The following is a 21,437-nucleotide window of genomic DNA, read 5'->3' as shown; positions in this document are numbered from 1 at the left end:
TTACTGTCTCATTCTTACTAAACAAGTTCAAAAGTACAAAACACCCTATTAAATAACATTTCTTAGTAGAAAACAAAGGCAAACAATCCATCTTCTCCGAGCTTCCACAACCTATTTTGTTGGTTACAGTCTGCAACCTCACAGCTAGATGCCCCTAAATCCTACACACTTGATTTTTACATGTGTGTTTATCATATAGACTCTGTCACGTATTTATTTTTATGTTACCCAATCTCTTTTATTAACAAACTGCATATATTTTCAGATCAAGCCTTTGGATAAATCCTCTCCTGAGGTTGTTAAGCTGCTTCCTCTCTGGAAGGCTGAGCTTTTAGGCGACGGACGGTATGGAATCTTCCTGTCGTCTCGGGAGCTCAAGGCCCAGGACAGCGACAGCAGAGAAGATGAGCTGATATTCTGCATCGTTCGCCAGCCTTACTTCGGCTACCTGGAGAACATAACAACAGGTCGGAGAATACATTTGGCTTCCGTCTTGGACAAGCTTTGCTTGGAATGAAAAATGTATTAATTAATTAATTCCTTTGCTCCTGCAGGTGCCTTTGTACCACAGCGCTTCTTTCAGACAGAGTTAAACAAAAGAACTGTTGTCTACATCATCAACCCGGACAGGGAGTCTCTGTCAGACAGCCTGGAGTTCACAGTGTCTGATCCTTTAGGGAACACCGGGCCCTCTCACATGTAACAACAACATCAACAATACTGGCTTTTTTATCAGATTTTAAGTAAAAGTGTAGTTTTCACTGTGCCCAACCTTTTCTTTACAGACTTGAGTTCAGCTGGTCCAGCGTGGAGCTGTCTCAGCCTGAGTACTCTGTGTGTGAGGAGCAGGGCACTATCTCGCTGGACATCATCAGGAGAGGAAACCTGGCAGAGTCTTCATACATCACTGTAAAGGTTGTCACTCATACTATTTCCTCTCACCAATAAAAGGATACTTTTTCTTGCAGATGTTATGACCTTCTGTTTCATGTGTCTGTGCCACAGGTAAAAGAGGTGACTGCGACGGTTGGGAAAGATTTTCTCATAAGCCCTTCTTCCCTCATTCAGTTTGATCCGGGTATGTTTCATTAATGTAAAAAGCTTGCATTGTGCTGTTAAATGTGGGGGTTTGTGCCTTTTCTCCGTCGGTTATGGCAGTAAATAATGAGTCTTGAGGTTTGGACTGTTGGTTTGACAAAAAGGACCATTTGAAGACGGCACATTGGGCTCCGTAAATTATTGATGATTTGTTAAAGGAGACATATTCTGCATCCTGCATTTTTTCCTCAGTCCTAATGTGTTCAAGTATCCCTTTTCTGTGACTTCTGGATTGACCTCAGTTTTGACATTGCTTTTTCTGTTCCATTCCTTTTTTGTTGCCTTTCGTTAAAAACTTGCTTTTTGTTGTCAACCTGCCCGTATCTGTGTGTCTTGAATTTGGCCGTTTTGTCTCAGTTATGATAGATACCACATATAGATCAATACCACATGTCATGTTCTTGGGTGAACAGGATGAGGATAGTGACATTTGAGTTTTTGTAAAGGCCGACCAGAGTATTATGACTGCTGTGTACAGAAAATCTCCCACTTGGACCATTATCTGCATTTTAACCCTGACATTACAACGTAAAGCATCAGCAGTGAGGCAGGGGCATAGAGAGAGGGACAACAGGTCCGACGGTCACCACCAAGTCCCACTGTGAGACTTCCTTACATGGCTGGACTATCTCAACATCTAGTGAGAGTCTTCGGTTCAAGAGCCGTTCAGAACCTCCTCTGCTAGAAACACCCGAGGGACAAGAGACTAAACAAACTGCAGAATCAGAAAACATCAGCTGTCTGTGAACATGAGAGCCATTCCCTGCATCCACTTGGGGAGAGGTCAAAGGTCATCGACCAGTAGTCAGTTAACGTCCAAGGAACAGAAATTCAATCAGACTCCATATACAACCACGTTTTCATATATTGACACTACCACAGTCAGGTCATGTGAGAAGAATCAAACTAAATGTCGCCAGCTGGTGAAGGCCACGCCATGTGGCTTAAAGCTTTTGTCTTATCCAACCAGTGACTGAACTGCTAAACCACAGATGTATGCCTCCAAGACGAGCCAGAGTGTAAAAATCTTTCTGTGTGCCTGCAGGAGTGTCAAAGAGAAGCTGGCACGCTGAGATCATTCGGGATCACCTTGAGGAGGCCGAGGAGACGTTCGAAGTGGTGCTTGTCTCCCCTGAGGGCACAGTGATCAGCAGCATCCACACGGCTCAGGTCACCATCAGAGAGTCCGGGGGGAAGATGGAAGGAAGAGGTAAAAACAAATTGTGTGTTTTTAAGATCTTAGTGAATACTTTGAAAGGCTGAATTACTACACGCCGTCTGTTTTTGCATGGAAACTTACCAAAGAAAAACATTCAAATTACAGTACAGTATGTGATGTACTATCCTACCACAGCATAGAAATGAAATTATCAAAAGAAGAGCTGCAGCGGTTATTTCGGATTAAAAACCCATTTAGTTGATATTTGCCAAAAGAAATGACTGTTGAAACACATCCACCACAGGAGCGTGCAGGTTGAACCATGATCGGGAGCCTCCTCTTCTTGGAGGAAAAGAGATCCGCTCAGATGGGTACCCCCAGCACGGATCCATCCAGCTAGAGAAACTGCCCCTCGGCACAGATTCAGTCATCTGGTCCCGTGGAGACAGCGTCTCCAGACCTGCCCGGAAGAAGAAACTCAGAGTGAGGGGCAATCCAAAGTCGGTGAGTTCCTGTTCTTGAAGACGAGAACGTATCCACGCTCAGATTTTCCTCTTACTTGCAACTTTGTTTCTGATTTGTGTAGCTTTTTATGGGCCAAAAAAGAAAATAGTAATATGGACATAATTATATCACTAAAAGATTAAATCAATTAGTAAATTAATGATTGAATAATTGAATGCTTGATAATATATTATCATAAAATAAAATGCTTAAATTAATATTTAATAAATACATTTATTTGAATGTATGTGTTACATGTCGTTCTAATCGCCACCAGATGGTTTGTTACACACAACCATTTGAGTAGTCATTGGACACTGTCTGGAAAAGGGCAGGCACTTGGTGGGTGATCATTGCTATCATGGACTTTCATCACCGGATGAACAATGATATCTTCCCATCTCCTGTTTTTCGTATTTCTATAAAGAAATGAATAACTACATTTTGTAATTCACTTGAATTTAACAATAAATTGATTTACAGATGAATAACTTATGTATATGTGTAAATATTCAGATATAAACATAGGCCTATAAACAAAGAATAAATACAGAAATACATTTAACATTTACATATGAATTTCTCATTTAATTTGGAATTTATATATGCAAATTACATAATAATAATAATTGGTTAATGTACTAAATCATTTTGTTGTATATGATTATAAAGTATTTAAATTGTTATTATTATATTATGATATTATTCATGTATTTTTTTCTTTAATTTCTGCCCTTAAACCCAACATACATATTAAAAACTGTTGCTCTGTTTCATTTTTTTCAGATTGCACCTTCATCAGTTTTTCACAATGGGACAGACATCGTTTACACGGTACACAGCAGTGGTTACTCACGTTACCTTTTTAATAATAATAATGATGATAATAATATATTTCACTTATAAGTCAAAAACATCTTCAATTCTTTGGTTTCATTCCAGTATCACGGGATCATGCAGATGCAAGTAGAAGACGACACCTCCCCATCGAGGAAGGGCAGAAAGGCAAACATCCGTGTGGTGAACAGGGGAGCACAGCAGCAGGTGTCAGGAGTGCTCACTGGGTCCAAGTCAGATCATCAAAGGAAAACCTCAAAACCTCAAAAAAGTTCACGGTCTAAAGGACATGTGAGTGTGTAATTGGCCCTTCTGTGATCAGGGCCACGATCGTTCTTCCTCCTTTCTATTCCTTATTAGTTATTGATTTGTGATCATTATTGTGAATAAATATAATGCATTTCAGTTAAAGCGACACCAAATTAATTCTCCATAGGGCCCAGCAGATAACACCATGCCAAAGCCCTGTGTGCCAGAACTGATCGGCCTCCTGCATTTCAACCTGACCACCAATCAGCTCTTTCACTGCAATGGTGTGTCCTGGAAACCCTGGGCCCCAACTGATCAGGTACTCCACCTGCTGCCAGTGCCTTGTATCTCTGGGGAACAGAAAATGTCTGACCTCAGGAATACAGTAATCTTCAAATGATTCAGTGATGCAAATAATTACATTTGCTCAATTATTTTGCTCAAGTGCAATTTTGAGGTTGTATACTTCCATTTTTTACTATTTATACTTCCACTCCAATAAATCCTACTTTTCCCTCCACTACGTTTATTATTTGATTTTATTACACGGCTCTTCTTAATGCTATAGAATGCTCCATTCACTTGAATGGGCCTTCCCAACATTCAGCGGTCAATTATTTGACTGCTAAGCATATTTGACCATCGTCAAGGAAAGTGGCTTTTTTGCCTCTGATTCACGTATTTCGTAGCACTCTGAACTCTAAAATCTTTGTTCCACAAGACGTCCGGTCACTTATCACCCCAGCGTCTTCGGTCACTAAGTGACGTCAGCTGATCTGTAGTCTACTTCATATCGGAAAAAACTTACTCCTAGGCCACTAGTATGGATGAGTTTCACATTAACTTTAACATTTTTGGAAAATACGGTGATTTCAACTCTTGGTAAAAGGCTGAGCTGTTGTCACCGGTCTAGAAAAGAAAAAGAGAGGAAAGCAGCGAAGAGGGAGAAGCGAAACGGCGTCGGTTTGGTGAACTATATTTCTCTGCTTAAAAACACTATGAATGGTTACAAATAGATTGTAAGAAGACACACTGTGTCAAGTTGTTTTTTGTGTTGGCAAGTAACCATGTAATAAGTGGGATAATGTAAAGAACGGCGAATCAGGAAGAATCAGATGAATCAGACCCCTCTGCTTTGCATCGGGGTCCGGTTTGCCCTGTCGGGACTTATTTTCCCTATAATGACCGCCGTTCTATACATTATCTGTTACTTAGTTTTAAAGGTACTTTGCAGATTCCATGGTGCATCAGAGCCAAAGTAGCAAATTTTCATACACTGTATATTTATTTTGTTTCAGCAGTCGGAAAGTTGGAAAAGTAGTTTTTCAACAGAGTGAACACAGATCACCAGGACTGAGTGAGGTCAATACTGTCCTTGTGAATGATTCCCATAAGTGTCAAGTTAAAACTGGAAAGTAGTGGATCGAGGATAGAGCCTTGTGGAGCTCCATGTGAAATGTTTATAGATGATACTTTAGGAGTGACAAAACACTGATGTCTCAAAACATTTCCTAAATACTTATATTATCAATCATATTCATCTACAAATGTCAGCTTAAGTCCCCTTTTTCCTCCTGAAACCCAGATGGTGGGTGCACAGATGTGTCCCCAGGGCTGGACCTTTCACAATGGCCGCTGTTACACCCTCAGCACCGAGCACAAGGTGACATGGAGCACAGCTAACAGGGCCTGCAGGGAGAGGTGAGGTTAACATGGAGCAGCCTGTTCAAAGAGCAACTGAGAAACTGAGGCAGACTTAATGGACACACATGCTTCTGATTAGTTGTCTGTCACGCATAAGAACCATATAATCAGAATGATATGCATTATGAATGATTCTTTTGGGTACACAACTTTCCCTCTTGTTGAATTGATTTCAGATATAAAGGCACGCTTGTGAGTGTTCTGTCTAAAGTCGACATGGACTGGCTGTGGGACTTCAGTGGAAGACAACCATTTTGGATAGGTAATCGTCTTGGAAGCATTTGTTGCAACATCTTTCAGCTTCACTGTTTTATTTTATTATTCTCTTTCAGAAATAGCGTGTCCAGTGTGGTCAGCACAAACGGGATGATGCACGTGTGTTCTCATTTTTTAAAGTCACAGGGAGGAGTAAAAGGAAGAGCAAACAAACAATAAACGTTAAAGTGAAACAACGATATCAAACAACTGGGACAAACAGAAAAATTTGAGAACTGCTCAACCTATCCCATGGTGTTAACGCTCCTCACTCATCAACATCCAGACTCAAAGACAAAAAAAGGAGTAAATAATGCCAGAACACATGTTTACTTAGGAGTGGATCCCATTAAATGTATTGAGGCCAAAGGTCAGTTATCACATTTCTTTACAGGCACGACATCAGTAAGTATTCTGCTTCAGAGATTATTTAAGATTCCTTTAATAGATTGTTATGGGAAACAGAGTCCCTTGTGTTAAAGGGACTCTCCATCAATTTCTCATGTTTCCGGCATAGTTCTGGAGGTAGACAAGTGGCCGTTACCTGGCGGCATCTGCCGACAATATCAACACATTTGTCTGGGAGCTTTCCAAAGTAGTGAACAGAGTTACTTTGACAAAGATGTCAGGAGGAATCTGTGCAGTTCTCAGCTGCAACAGCAGAGGCAGACTTCAACTTCAACTGGAACCAAACTGAATACAAAATACACAAGCCTCTGTCACAGACACTGAACATACATTCAGTGGACGTGCAGAGGACCAAGATGTTCACCAGAAGTGGATCAGCAGCCTTTCAATCATTATAATGATTACTGTTGATTCATTGATAGTATTGTTACGGTAATATTGTCCCTTTATGAGTGATCTGTACTGGTATTTATTGTTCCTCGTCTGATGATTAAACAAATCATTTTGAATACTTTCATAATTTCTTTTACATGTTATATGTTATACTGTGCTAACCAGCTAGCTACACAGAGCTTCATCATTTGAAAAGTGGCGAATATGACCCATGTTTATGCTCATTTGTTGTTCTATGTTTGTACTTTATTAATTCACAGTTGGCTTTTGGATCATGTGCATGTATAAGTAGCAATGAGTAAAAGCATTTGATTTAGTTATTTGTCAACATTAGAATGTATAATATTAAACACTGTAATACACTGTAGTGAAACTATGTGTGAGTACAACTTCTTTACTTTGACTGACTGATTCTTCTCCTCCTGTTTTAGGCCTAAATGACAGAGAGGGCCGTGGACGTTGGGAGTGGGCAGGTGGAGAGCCTGTCAGCTACACTAACTGGAGAAAGACACCTCCTCGCTCCAAAATAAAGAGGGACAAAAAGTGTGTTCTGGTGTGGAGAAGGGCAAAGTGGCAAACCAGAGACTGCAAGACGCGCAGAGGTCATCGCTTTGTGTGTTCGGTTAAAACTTGAACTCAGCCGTCAGCGTAGCAGTGCAGCTGTGAGCTACTGCAGAGCAGCGGGAGCAGGGACTGATCCTCAGGACATTCAAACTGCAATAACTGACAGCTTTCCCTCAAGGATCATTAGGAAGTTTGGTGGAACTGTTCATATCATTTATAATGAACTTGGTGCCAATCATTGTGTCTGTAAAGTAACCCGCTCATCCAATCGATGATGTTTACACTGCATTCATTCTAATTAACCACTGAAAGTATTGTTGTGTATGTAAAGCACCCAGTAATCCTTTATAATTATGCCAGACAGGACCATGGCCAGATACACAGAACCCCTCAAAGACCAGGGGCCCCGAAAGCCCCAAATTCTCTGTGTGTCAGTTGTTAACGGTGAAATGAAAATTTTGGGTGAACTGTTCCTTTAAGGCTTTTAATATTTTTAATTTATATTGTACATATTCCTGAATTAATTTTTGTTTAATCAGATAACCCCAGCCTAACTGACACACAGTATTCTATCAGAGGGATACTGTTTGGCTTATTCAGTTTAGATATGATAATATGCCATGTTCTGTCATTGGGCAAAAATCTGGTTTTAAGTTAACATTACTTTATTGGGTATAAGCCTGTAGTGTTGTTGTTGTCCCCGTTTGGATAAATTCAGCTCTGTCAATGTTGTTCTGATCTGGGGCGAGTGGGTCTTGGGAACCACAAGGTTCAGCGCCAATGTGATTATCCCCATCATGTGATCTACAGCCGGGGTATGAAAGAGAGCCTTTTATATGAGCTGTAAGCACTTCTCAGAGGTTTGCATGCACTGAAAAGACACACCAGATCCTCTTCGGCTCGGTAAGTCTAACTCAAACTGAACCAGTATGTCCCTGATGTGTGTATGCTGCAGATTTATTTTGTACAACAGTTTTGTTTCTGCTGTAAATGATACAAAAATGTTATTTGCATGACTCATGTGAGCAGCTTTTGGAACATCAGTCAGTCAGGAATGAGGTCCTTTAAGTTTTGAGATTCACACACTTTGACAGAGTGGAGTACTTTGCCGGTCGATAACGTGCCATGTGCATTAGCAGCTACTCATTTGCATTACAGTCTCTACAGACATGGGCTTTGTGTGAGGCATGGGCTAAACAGTGTTCAGAATTGTTTCTAACTATAAAGAGCAGCCCTATCTTAACCTAAATAATAATGTATCTCAGTGTTTAATCCATGATAGGATGCAGAATAAGGAGGGCTTTCAGGGACATTATTTTCTGTTTCTGCATTTTTCCCCCCGTTTTTTCTTATATTGCTGAGCATTAGCTCAGTTAGAAAAGTTTGAGGTGACAGCTGTTTTGATGTCCCTGTTTTGATGTCCCTGAGAAATATGATGTGTACTCTTACTGATGTCCAGGTTAACATTAAATGTACCAGTTTTAAGTTGAATGTAAGATGTTGGTGTTTTTATCTCAACTTCTAATAGTTCAACGTCCCGGGATGAGTGGAGGGTTATTCAGTTGGTTGCAATCTGCGACCTCACAGCTAAATGGCCGCTAAATCCTACAAACTAGAAATTCAGTCATTTTGAGAAATGAGCTCTTGTCTGTTTGAGTCAGGATATGATTTAGCATTTAGTTTAGTTTAGCATTAAAAAATACACCTACAGACCCAGACTGAAGCTCACTAATGACCACATCATTCACAGGGCTGCATGTCACAATCTGAACTTTTTACAGTGGAAAACACGTCAGTGTGCTGATGGACTGAGCTTAAGGACAGCACAGCTCTACTGACAGGATAAAAGCGAGGCTGATGAGATTTGTGTTGTAACAAATCTTTAAGCCACAACTTAATTGAACATTAACTTCTCTGGCACAGGGGAACAGAGACAGAATTGATCCTAACTCTTATTTGTCCAACAGAACTTTTGATTAGCAGCTTTGTTTAGCTTCCAGGGTGTCAGGAGAAACATCAGTGTGGTTAGTCTGGGCCACTTTCCTAGTTCAATGAAATTAAGTTTGCTGTTTTTGGACACAACAGTGCTGCAGGATCCACTGTCTTTGATTGCTGTGTTTTTCTCCTTCATTTACATTTCATACAGTGCCAACCCTCCGGATCCTTCTGAGACTCCACATTATTGCAAAAAATATCGACATAAATTCACCAGAATAAAAGAAATTAAATGTTTTTCTGGGGAAAGATCAGATATCCTGGTTAGGTTTGCTCTCCCAATTTGGGTTGAGAGGTCAGGAGGTAGGCTGGCCATTATACTCAATCATCACTGACCACGATTATTGACTCTGCCTTTCATCTATAAATGCCTTCAAACAGATAACAAAGCCACAGTCTGTGCTCACTGATCATGTGTAGAAACCTGCTCTGATGCCATAGAAGTGCCCCTGTTGCTCATGAAGAACTAGCTACAAGACATCTGCTAACTCCACACATTGTTGTTTTTACACTTCTTTTTAGACACATTTGACAAATTAACAGTGAGCTTAAGAGGTGTTGGTAGCTGTATTTTTGCAAGCTGTTTGCCTATGCTTCCAGTCTTTGCGCCAAGCTCGGCTAATCACATCCTTAATCCAGGTCTGCACAGAGGGATGTTTCTCACCTCAGTATTAGAAAGAACATTTTTTTTCCCCCAAAAAATGTTGAAGTTTTGATTCTATTTAGAAACAGCTACATGTTTCTGGCGTCACTTCATGTAGGCTTTATGTTGGTCTGATGTATCAGTGACAAATAGGGAAAAAGTGAACATGTAGCCTAAATCTTACTATATCTTACACTATAGCAGTTTTTCCAGATGATTTCAGTAACATAGACAACATTTCTTAAATCTGACTGACAGCAGTATGATGGGAGATGAGGCCACTTACATGGACCTTAAATAAAGTAATCCGATAAGATGCCCCATTTCATCAGAATATCCCTTTATTGTCACGTACAAAGTGCTTCCAGCCGCTGTGAAGCATCAGAAGAAGAAGAAGAAGATCGATAACCTTCACACTCCAAACCACTTTTGTCATTTTGACTTTAAGCCTTCAGACTATTCCAGCGGTTGTTGTTTGGGTTGATGTTTCAGAGGACTTCGGCTGTGTTAATCTTTTTGAAAAAACATGTTGTTGCGAAGCCTTCTGACCGTCCAACAATCCTTCAATCTTTTAAGATCTCCATCTAAAACATTGCATGATCCATAGACCAGTTCTGTTTCACTACCTCCATATTTCCGACCCTCTGCGAAGGAAGTCTTCTCATGTTGCCCCATGGAAGGCCAATATGAGCAGAAAAAAAATACATATTTACTCCACATACATGGAAAATATTTATGCACTAGTAAATTCCTTTTTTATAGATTATGGAAGGTTTACCGCACCATCTCACTCAGATGCCATCTGTCCACTGAGCTGGCTGCTGGAGGGGTTTTTATCCTGATTGGATGTAATTCTGATTATTACTGGAATATTAGGGGCCGTGTTAATGCAGCTAATATAGGCGAGTGTAGCCTTTGTAAGCCTGTAGAAAACTGTCCCATGTGTCAGTTGTAATCAGCGGATAGTGTCATCTCTTTCTGCCTCATTCATGTCTCTCTACCATTTTTTTTTTCTTTTTGTGGTTTAGGTTTGATCATGACATAATCATCTGCAACCCTCCTGATCTTCATCTCTACAAGAGGGGTTTGAAAAGGATTACAGTGCAGAAGGATCCATCATGGATCATCTTACCTCAGGCCAACACAGTCAGCCCAGCCACGCCTCAAGCTTTCATTGGCTTTCTTTCGCATACCAGGGCCTGACAGAGATCCCCTATGACACCATCCTAACACAGACAGACACCCTGGAGGTGCTGGACCTCAGCTACAATCTGCTGGAAGAGTATCCTTCTCTTAATAGCCTAAACTTCACAAAATGTCAGAGTCAATTAGAAGTACTAACTTACTGAAGTGTTCCTTTCTTCTTCTCTCCACGGCCTCATAAATTGAGTCAGTGTGTGGATTAGGTGCACATATGTTATTTAATACAGCACCTCACAGTCACATATATTCACACATTTTACACAGTGTATTGATGCTCATGTGGTCCGTGACCGACAAACATGAGCAGGTTGAGTTGGCTGTGTTCTCCTTCATTCAATCCCTATTGGAACCCGGCTCTGCTGGGTCAGCTGGAGAAGCTGAGCACTCTGATCCTGGACTGTAACAACTACACCTCTCACATCAAGTTCCCCTACATGCCCAGTGTCACCGCCCTGTGCATCAACAAGAACAAGATCAACAACTTGCCCGTGTTTGTGGAGGAAATCCGACGAAAGTTCCCAAATATAAAGTGAGCCTGTTTCACAAGTCCGTGGAGGAACTGCAGTTGATAATCATTCCTCCCTGTTTTATTCTTCGATATTCCTTTCATATACAGGATCCTCAGTATGATGAACAATGAGGCAGCACCTAGCTATTTTAATGGAGGAAGTCTGACCCAGTACAAAGACTACAGGTGAGAATCCGTCAGACATCTTTTCACCCCCTCCCAGTGTTTCCCTGTGGTAGGCCTGTCACTGCAGCAACATGGCCACAGCTATCGACTTGGCTGCTGTCTGAAGCAACCAACGGCTGTAAGAATCTTACTTCGACACTGAATGTCTGATCTAGGTGTTAGATTGTGTCTTTCCAGTGGACACTGTCTATCCTCAGACGTGATGTTGATGTTGCATGAAGTGTTCCTTTATGTTCTTCAGCTAAATAAACTCTTTAAAACCCTCTGGGATCAGCTGAAAATGCATCGTCACAAAGCTGAGAACAGATTTGTGTTTCTCACAGGACAGCCACACTGACATATGATGATCTTATAGAACACGATGTGTTGCTGTAGATTTAACCATCCGACAGTATGTAAAGCAGTTAAATGAGCTCCACCTTAAACATCTAGAGCAGTAAAATGCAACATACAAATTAATGCAGCAGTAAAATGAATCCACAACATCAGTTTACTGAAACATGAGTACTTTTACTTTCAGTAAATTTTGGTGATAATACTTATGAGGACTTTTACTTGTAGTGGAGTATTTTCACAGTGTAGTATCAGTACTTTTACTTCCCCAAAGAAGTAAATGACTTCTTCCATCGCTGGTCTCTCAGTTACGAAAATACAAATGTTGTTAGACAAAAAAATCAGCTGACATGTTTGTTCATTTATATCGTCCAACTTCCATTAAAAGCAAATCTCAGTGCAGCAGTGATGGCCTTTCACACGTTGGCATTTTGACTTGCTGCACGACCCCCATCTGGTTCATTGGTGCAGGAACATGGTACCAAAATGTTCTGTGTTTCATCAAAACTGGACGGGACTAGGTTTTTTTTCACATTAGATCCCATTGTGTTGTGGTAATTGCTCACATTGCAGATTACATTTACAATTTAGGGCTTTTAGGGATTTTAAAACTAATGGCAGGGACTGCCATACAAGGTGCCAACTGCTCAATTTGGGCTTCAGCATCTAGCTCAAGGACACTTCGGGCAGGATTCAAACTAGCAACCTCATGATAAGTAGATGACCTGCTCTACCTCCTGAGCTACAGCTGCCCCAACATATATATATAACACACTTTGCCTTTCAGATTCTGTACCAAACTGAATATATACTTTATGTCTTGTCAGCAACGTGTGTTTCCATTACCTTGCCTTCTCAGACAGTACGTCATCAGTCAGATCCCAGGCCTGGAGATCCTGGATGACACTGAGGTCCTGGAGAAGGAGAGAGCCCAGGCTAGAAAAACCTACCGGCTGCAGCAGAGCAGCCACAGCAGCAGGACGAGGAAGGACATGCCAAAGAAACACACACAGAAAAAGTCAAATACTGTCAGAAGAACATAGGATAAAATACATTTATGAACCCTTCCCTTTAATGCTACGCTAGTGTGTGTTCTGTGTCTGTTTATTTCAACATATATTTAAAACTACAGGATGTTTCAGAGTTTCATATTCAAATCCATGTTTTATATAGCTGCATTATCAATTAAAGAAATGAAATATTGTACATGTCGTTTTTGTCATTTTCTACACCTCACCCAGAAATTAGCCTGACACACTCATCTCAGTTCTAGTTCAGATGTAGAAGCAGAACCTGGCTGCAGCTGCGTTCATATATGTCTCTAGTGCTGCCAACAGGGGGCGCTAGAGTCAAAGTGAAAGCACCAGGGGGAACTATAGTGATCTCCTAGAGAGAGCTGAGTCAACAGACATGAGTTCACTGGTTTCAGTTACCCAGATTTCCAGCTAATACATCAGCACTAATGTATGATGGAGACTACTGTGACTTCTGAAGAGATTAAGAAATGATGTGCATCTATTTATCTTTTTGGTTCAAAAGATTTTTCCCATATCTGAGAGTTTACTCTTAAATTATCATGGACTGTGTTCTGTGGAGAATAGAGAAGAATCTGCAGCTGTCTTTATGATTTAATTCTGATGTTGTAAACTCATATCGATACATGCAAAGGAAACTTGCATAAAACAACATGAACAACTCTCATTTCACTCCTAACCTCCACAGGAAATGGTATACCAGCACTGGGTGAAAAATAACTAAGTAGTTTTTCACAGTGGAGATAATGCTGATTGTACCACTGATAGTTGAACAAGTTCACAAAACAATCTGTACCCCAACGGTTGCTTCATGCCTGGCTGAAATTAAACAGTGACTACAGTGTTAGACTGGTTTGACTACTTAACTGTTTTGTGGTGTTTCCTGCTCAGGCTCAGAGTACAACCACAGTGGTTTATGTTGTTTTCTTTCCACCTTTCTCTCATTTATATCGATATGTTATTAATGCATCAGAATTAAATCATAGAGACAGCTGCAGACTTCTCTTCTCTACACAGAACACAGTGCATGATGGGAAACACTCGACTTTTCCCCTGATGGAAAGAAGTCTGATCTGAAATATTCTTTATGTTTAAATGTAACTACATGATTCTGTTTGACCAATTAATTCTTTTGACTGGCCGAATTAAGAAGAAGGCCAAAATAGTTAAGAATATGTTGCAGACAACGATTCACAAACATTATGGAGTTTCTCTTACCACTACAAGGCTCAAAGTCGAGCATCTTTCGAACGAAATCTTGTGATTTTTTCCACGGACCACAAGAAGCAGATTATTGTAGTTAGTTTACTGTATTTGTAAAATGTGACATGTTCATGGTCAACACATTTTATTCTTTAATACATGTGGTGTAAATGTTGAGGTACAGCTGCTGGAAGGTAAGAAACTCTTCAGACATGGAAACAGACAGGCTGTGACAGCGATGAGGTGACAAAATTTACTTTTTTTTACAAGGAAGATGTAGAAACATCTTGTTGTTTTAAATGTAATGCTGCTGAGTTTACTGATTACTGATGTTGAACTCCCACAGCTCACACACTGCAGCTGCTGTAGAGTCAGTCACTGTAACAAGAAGTCAGTGAAATGAAATCATCTAGTTACATTTAAACATAAAGAACATTTCAGATCAAACTTCTATCCATCAGGAGACAAGTCAAGTGTTTCCCATCATGCACTGTGTTCTGTGTAGAGAGAAGAGAAAAACCTGCAGCTGTCTTCATGATTAAATTCTGATGCTTCAAACACATATCAAGGGAGAGAAAGCTGGAAAGGAAACAACATGAACAACCGTGATTTCACGCTGAACCTGCGCAGGAAACTTTACACCACAACTCGATCAGATAATACATTCTGACTGGACTGAGGAATTTCATTGATTATTCAAACTAACATCTAATGATCTCTACCAGTTGCCTAGAGAATATAAGAACATAAGGTAGCTCTGAGTTGTGACAAACTCTGCGGGTGATTATTATCAGGCATAAGAAATACATGGTTGTTGAAAGCTGAGTTGTATGACATGTCATGACACCTTGAAGTTTTGATTTGCTGCATGATATAACAAACGTGTGTGGACAAATTAGGAATGTGCTATGAGGATAACAAGTTCTTAGACTTATCTGACTACTTGACTGTGCTCTGGTGCATCCTGGTCTGGATTAAAACCACAGTTTTGTGTTTGAAGCATCAGAATTAAATCATAAAGACAGCTGCAGATGGTTATCTTCTCTCCACAGAACACAGTGCACAGTTCTTTATATTTAGATGTAACTAGATGATTTTATTTGACGTATTCAGTGATTACCATGTTAATGAAAACAACTTCTCTCATATTAATGGATTTATTTACAGTATGTTCACATTATAAGCTAAACATCAGGTAAAGGCAATGCATTGTAACAATGTTCAGTCAGAAGACAAAGATTCAGATAAAATGAATAAAGAGAGAGGATGATATTTATATCAGAGAGATTCATATTATGTCATAAAAATAATTATTAAAATCAACTTTATTTACAGGTATAACAGTGACAAACTGATTTACAGTTCACATTCATTACTAGAATATGGAGAGACAGACAAGAGATACATTTTTATTGCATTAATTTCTTGAAACAGATCCTCTGAGGAATACAAATTGTCAACAATCATAATATTGAAAATATTGTTCATCAAGCATTCAAGCATTAAATGCCTCATGAAAGTCTGACAAAATTAAAAAAACCTTCATGAAATCCTGATTTGAGATGTTTTACAGCATTTAAAGAATGCAAACTGTGTTTAAAGTGAACATAAAGTAACATCATTGTGATAAAAACTGTGTTAACCAACGTGAGTCAATCGAATAAACCCCGCAATACACGAGTGTACAAATCCGTGTGATTGGAGGATACAGATCATTCATACCATCTAAAGTTTAAACACAGACCAACAAATAATCTGAGGTTATCTGAGGTAATCTCAGGTCTCTGGGTGCAAGGGGTGTGCCCGCTTTTAAAAAAAAAAAGGTTTTGGCACGAAAGATAGTATTAACACACTTACAGACCACTACAGTCTGTCCTTTCATCATGATTTCATCTGGAAAATACTCTCAACCTGACATGTGTAAGTGTTTATTTAAGTTGTATTTGTCATCTGAAGAGTTAAATTCTACCAGAAACTTAGTTTCCTTTTCTAAAAGTCTTTTGTAATAATCTTATTCTTGACTTGACCTGTTGAACTATGAGACACATGCTGCAAAATTCAAGGTTGTTTGTGTTTATTTGCAATTGTTATCTCATTTCTTTATACATAGAAACTGTTGAAAAGACTGAAATTAGGTTCCCACAGCTTTACACCGAAGAGTTGAAACTTGTTTTGTGTTGTTCTCACTAGATGGCGCCGTTGCTACTTACTGAGATGTCCACAATCGTTTGGGAACTTTATTGTTTTTATTATGAAGTTAAATGATTGTCTGTTCTTTCAATTTAATATGACATCAAACAAACAATCAAACAGCTGCTGATGTGTTTTACTGAGTCACCATCAAAGCTGTTGGACTGAAATCTTCATCTTCACAGTATAACCACTGGCGCCATCTTGTGTCAGAAGTACAATACAGCAGCTTAGCATTAGCATCAAGACTGTCCATTTGTAGGATAATAAAGACAAAGGAGTATTGTCAAAACTAAAGACAGATTGTAGATGTTGGTTGTGGTACATGTGAGGACTGAACTGTGATCACATGACTCTTCACCTCTGTCTCCTCTCACAGGGAGAAGATGATCTGCAGGATCCTGCTGCTCATCAGCCTCAACTGTGTCTGTGGTTAGTTTACAGCTTCACTTTATTACACTGTGACTCAATGAATCAGATGAAGTCGCCCACATGTGAGCAAATGTTGATGAGCCTCTGCAGCTCTGAGACGTCACTAAACTGTCCACAGAAACATGTAGATGGAGTTTAAAGGCTGCCATGTTAAAGTTGTCAGTGTGTCTGCTCCTCACTTTCCCTCTCTGTCTCCTCAACAGGAACATTTGTAGTGAATGTGACACAGACCTCCTATCAGGCAGAGGAGAACCACAACATCACACTGGAATGGACGTTCACAACCACAACTAACACTTCCCCGGACTCCTTTTTTATCTTCTGTGAGATGAAAACTGATCACAAAGTCTCAGTCCTGTTTGAACTACATAGAGGTGTTGCGGTCCCAGAGTCTCGAGATCAACAGTTTGTAGGACGAGTACAGTGGGACAAAGACGTCCTCAGAGACGGACGACTCAGACTTCATGTGTACAGACTCAGGACTGAGGACTCAGGCTGGTACCTCTGTGATGTGAGGACAAACTATGGTGTGGACTTTGGTGAATGTTGGCTCAACATCTCTGGTAAGTTGGATGAGTAGAAGTCAGTAGAACTTTATTAACAAGTTAAATTCGTCAGCTTTCTTTTTATCAATAAGAAGTTGAAGAAAAGTATTGAGGACGACCACAATCCACAATACTTCACTTCATTCTCACAGTATCTGACAAATGTGTCACAACTTCAGCTGTTCTGTTATTTGGTCTCTTTACAGCAGTGAGGGATTGGCCCGAACCTGAGAGACCGAACACAGCAAGTCGAGGAAGGATCGGCCTCTACTGTGAACTGGGACTGACAGCAGCAGTGGTAGTTGTGTGGTTTGTTCATCGCCATTTATTTATCACTGTCTGTCCAAGAAAGAAAACTCCAGCAGAGGATTTAACAAAAGCTCCAGCTCAGCAGGATTAGAGGAAACAGGTAGATAGTTAGAAATGTGAATATATATTTTACATTTATATTTTGCATTTCTGTACCTTATTTTATCCATAACAAAAGAAGAAATTACGATTCATATCTCACCTCTCCTGTACTGGACTCCAGCTGGATGTCATGAAGCTTCAGGTTGAACTGATCTGCTTGTTCTCATGTGTTGTATGATGTTACAGGACACACAGGAAGTGATGTCTTGATTGTATCTTAATTTTTGTCTTCTGATGAACATTGTTACAATGCACTGCCTTTACCTGATCTTCTGTTTATAATATGTACATACTGTGAATAAATCCTTTAATATGGGAGAAGCTATTTGTATCAACATGTTATTTAATGGGTCGGTTAAACACAACAGGCAAACAGTTTTGTCACTGGTCTCAATAAGATCTGCAGATGAGTGTTTGTTTCCATTTGAACAGATCTGACGATGCCTGATTTGTCAGGGAATGTTTTCATTACTTTCCCAATCATCCAGGGATTTGTGGCATGTGCGATCAAAACGATGTCTCCTGTTACAAGATTACATTCTATTCCATTCCACTTTTATCTTTCCTGTAATGCAGCAAGATATTATTTGGACCATCTTTTCCCAAATAAATCTGAAATGTGTTGTGCCTGTTTCCATCTTCTTCTTGCATACTGGTCCTTACGATCAAACAAGCCCGGGGGAAAAAAACTGGTAGATACTTTGGCATCAGAGGTTCCAGGTTGTTAGGGTCCTTCAGAAGTTGATGTTACTCCATTGTCTAAAAATGCCTAGTTCTGAATCACTTTATTGTCTTTTCTTGCTTTTGCCTAAACTGGAAGAATTGGGAGCTGTCATTACTAATGCCTCCTGTTTGGCTTCCAAAGGCTTGAGATGACACAAGTGTGTTGTTTACAGTTGGTTCAGGTTCACTGGAGTGTATGTAGGAGTTTTTTTTTCTTGACATGAATGTGTAAAACTGTTGGATGGCTCTGTTTGCATTTTTTACAATGTTTGCTTAAATGCCCAGTGTTGAGACACCCAAAGCAAACATCTTTATCCTTTAAGAAATACATTTTTTCACCATGTTTATTTTTGGCAAATTGTTGACATTCGTCCAAAGAGTGACTTTGTGAACAGAATAAACAACTGATGTTGCTCCTTGTGTCTCTTGGTTTGGTTTTGTTCGTCTCCTTGGGTTGTAGTTTATAGCTCTGGTGTAGATGACGTGCTTCCCAGTTCCTTATATCAGCTGCTGTGATTAAAAAAGTGGTTCAGATATGTCAATCCATTTATTTCACAGTATGCCAAAAAAAGAACATCTCTCAAAATAAACGTCTTCACCGTCTCACGGTCAAAAACCACAGACTCTCATTGTGCCACACCTGTTACAATTAGTCCAACACTTAAGTAGAACACCATGATTCTATTATACTAGTTAGACAGCGGAGCACCTTCTCCGGAAGGCTGCTTCAGCTTCGCTGTCGTAGCAATAGATACAGGAAATCTTTCCTGCCACAAGCCATCACTTTATACAATAACTCTCTCACCTCTGCCTGACAGAGAACTCTGGTCTCTCTACTGTTTTGTTGTATATATCATTATTGTTATAGTATATTTGCATATTTTGTTTTGTTGTATATATTATTATTGTTTATAGCACACTGTGCACTGTATATATACACACTATGTATATATTGGATTCTATTTATGTTATGTACAAAGTGTTTTATTTGCGGACCCACTACTGCTGTAACAAAATAATTTCCCAGTCTGGGATCATTAAAGTAATTCTATCTATCTATCTATCTATCTATCTATCTATCTATCTATCTATGATTCACACAGTGCCACCCTGGTCACCATTGAAATGGCTCCAACACCTGCAGCCTTCACCAATGTGGTGTTACTAGTTGTAGCTGTGAAGTGTGTGGCAGCTGTGGCTCGGGGATAGAGCCAGCATCTTGTTAACGCAAGGTCGCTGGTTTGTGGCTGCCATGTAAGCACATCACATCATCTTACATTTTGTTTATATTATATATAATTTCATTTAAAGCTACTGTAAAAAGTACACGTATTTAACATAACTGTTCATATAAAAGCAGGACACAAGAAGCAATAATAAGTGGGACACATGAGAAGGATTAACTCGACTTTTTAATCATGTTAACAAACATGGGCAAATCAGCATAAAATAGACAAACATATTTTGACATCTTCTCAAGGGGGAATTGTACACATTCAGTGTCAGCACATCATTTCTCCTGTGTATATTGATCATCTGAGGATTCTTCAAGAATGTCATTTAAAGTTAAAGTTCTGCAATTATGCATGAAACGCTAGAACTGAACCACCTCCAACAAAATTTGCAAATGCAAGGCTACTCACGTGTACGTGTCATCAAATATCTCGTCAAAGCAGAGTGATCAGACAAACTTTCCCCAGGTCTGGCAAGGTTACGGTTTCTAACCTGTGTGAGCTCTCATGTGAATTGATAAGCCACTGCTTTGCTTGAAAGTCTTCCCACATGTTTTGCAAGAATACGGCTTCTCATTGGAGTGGATTCTAATGTGTTGCTTCAATTCAACATGAGACTTGAAACCTTTCCCACATGTTTGGCAAGAATATGGCCGCTCATCTGTGTGGGATCTCATGTGGACTGCCATGTGTGTACGTTGGCTGAAAGATTTCCCACATGTTTTGCAAGTAAACGGTTTCTCACCTGTGTGGGTTCTCATGTGAGCTTTTAAGTTACAGGATAGCGTGAAATCTTTCCCACATGTTTTACAAGTAAACGGTCTCTCACCTGTGTGGACTCTCATGTGATAAGTTAATAGACAACGACTCTCGAAAGCCTTCCCACAAATTTCACAGGGAAACGGTTTCTCGCCTGTGTGGGTCATCATGTGACGTGTTAAGTTACAGCTTTGTGTAAAAGTCTTCCCACATGTTTTGCAGGTAAACGGTCTCTCACCTGTGTGGGTTCTCATATGAGCTGTTAAGTGTGCAGAGTGGCTGAAAGCTTTCCCACATGTGTTGCAAGTAAACATCTTCTCACCTGTGTGGGTTCTCAGGTGTGAATTCAATAGGGACCTAAACTTAAAAGTCTTCCCACATGTGTCACAGTTGAAAGACCTTTCGCCTGGGTGAGTGTTATGTTGAGAGCATGATGAAGTAGAGTTTTTTGCATTATCACTGTGACTTTTGCCTCCGTGATGTCTTTTCTTTTGCTTCGGCTCTCCATCTCCAGCTGATCCTGAGTCTCCATGTTTTCCTCCTTTCTGGTCTCGGCTGTCAGCTACATGAGAGTTGTTAGAGAGGAGCTGGTGGTCACTTGTTGGTTCTGCTTCACTGTGGCCACTTTCTTCATAAGCTGGAGTCAACATGACGGTATCCGTCTCCACCTTCAGTACAAGCTGCTCTCCCTCCTGGCTGGTGCAGAGTTCCTCCTGTTCCTCTTTAATCTCTGGAGGCTCTGGATCATCTTGATCCAGACTGGAGTTCCTCTCCTGGTTACAGAGCTGCTGGTCAGCGAGAACCTCCTCCTCCTCCTTACAGACATGTTGCTGTGGGAGCTCTGGAGGGACAGAGAACAAAAGAGAGAA

At 40.1% G+C, this 21,437-nt stretch overlaps 2 protein-coding genes across 2 annotated transcripts in view; both read left to right on the top strand.

The window, feature by feature from the left end:
• frem1a (Fras1 related extracellular matrix 1a) overlaps positions 1 to 8,662 on the top strand; it is a 34,247-nt gene extending 25,585 nt beyond the window's left edge. Inside the window, exons 26-37 of the mRNA XM_030430391.1 lie at positions 266 to 467; positions 555 to 699; positions 786 to 915; positions 1,006 to 1,078; positions 2,144 to 2,308; positions 2,562 to 2,761; positions 3,548 to 3,595; positions 3,704 to 3,889; positions 4,035 to 4,166; positions 5,433 to 5,548; positions 5,728 to 5,813; positions 7,039 to 8,662. Of these exons, the coding sequence (XP_030286251.1) occupies positions 266 to 467; positions 555 to 699; positions 786 to 915; positions 1,006 to 1,078; positions 2,144 to 2,308; positions 2,562 to 2,761; positions 3,548 to 3,595; positions 3,704 to 3,889; positions 4,035 to 4,166; positions 5,433 to 5,548; positions 5,728 to 5,813; positions 7,039 to 7,241 (1,686 nt within the window). The 3' untranslated portion in view covers positions 7,242 to 8,662. The remainder of the gene's footprint in view (positions 1 to 265; positions 468 to 554; positions 700 to 785; positions 916 to 1,005; positions 1,079 to 2,143; positions 2,309 to 2,561; positions 2,762 to 3,547; positions 3,596 to 3,703; positions 3,890 to 4,034; positions 4,167 to 5,432; positions 5,549 to 5,727; positions 5,814 to 7,038) is intronic.
• On the top strand, positions 7,982 to 13,245 carry LOC115589485 (leucine-rich repeat-containing protein 72-like). The gene is made up of 5 exons (XM_030430392.1): positions 7,982 to 8,074; positions 10,838 to 11,091; positions 11,359 to 11,541; positions 11,629 to 11,706; positions 12,899 to 13,245. Exons 2-5 carry the CDS (start codon positions 10,928 to 10,930, stop codon positions 13,080 to 13,082), a joined length of 609 nt encoding a protein of 202 aa, XP_030286252.1. The 5' UTR covers positions 7,982 to 8,074; positions 10,838 to 10,927; the 3' UTR covers positions 13,083 to 13,245.
• The last annotated feature ends 8,192 nt before the right edge of the window (positions 13,246 to 21,437 follow it).

The sequence above is a fragment of the Sparus aurata genome, chromosome 10 (assembly GCF_900880675.1).
Source record: "Sparus aurata chromosome 10, fSpaAur1.1, whole genome shotgun sequence".
NCBI lineage: Eukaryota > Metazoa > Chordata > Actinopteri > Spariformes > Sparidae > Sparus > Sparus aurata.
This window is presented reverse-complemented; position numbering and strand designations above follow the sequence as displayed.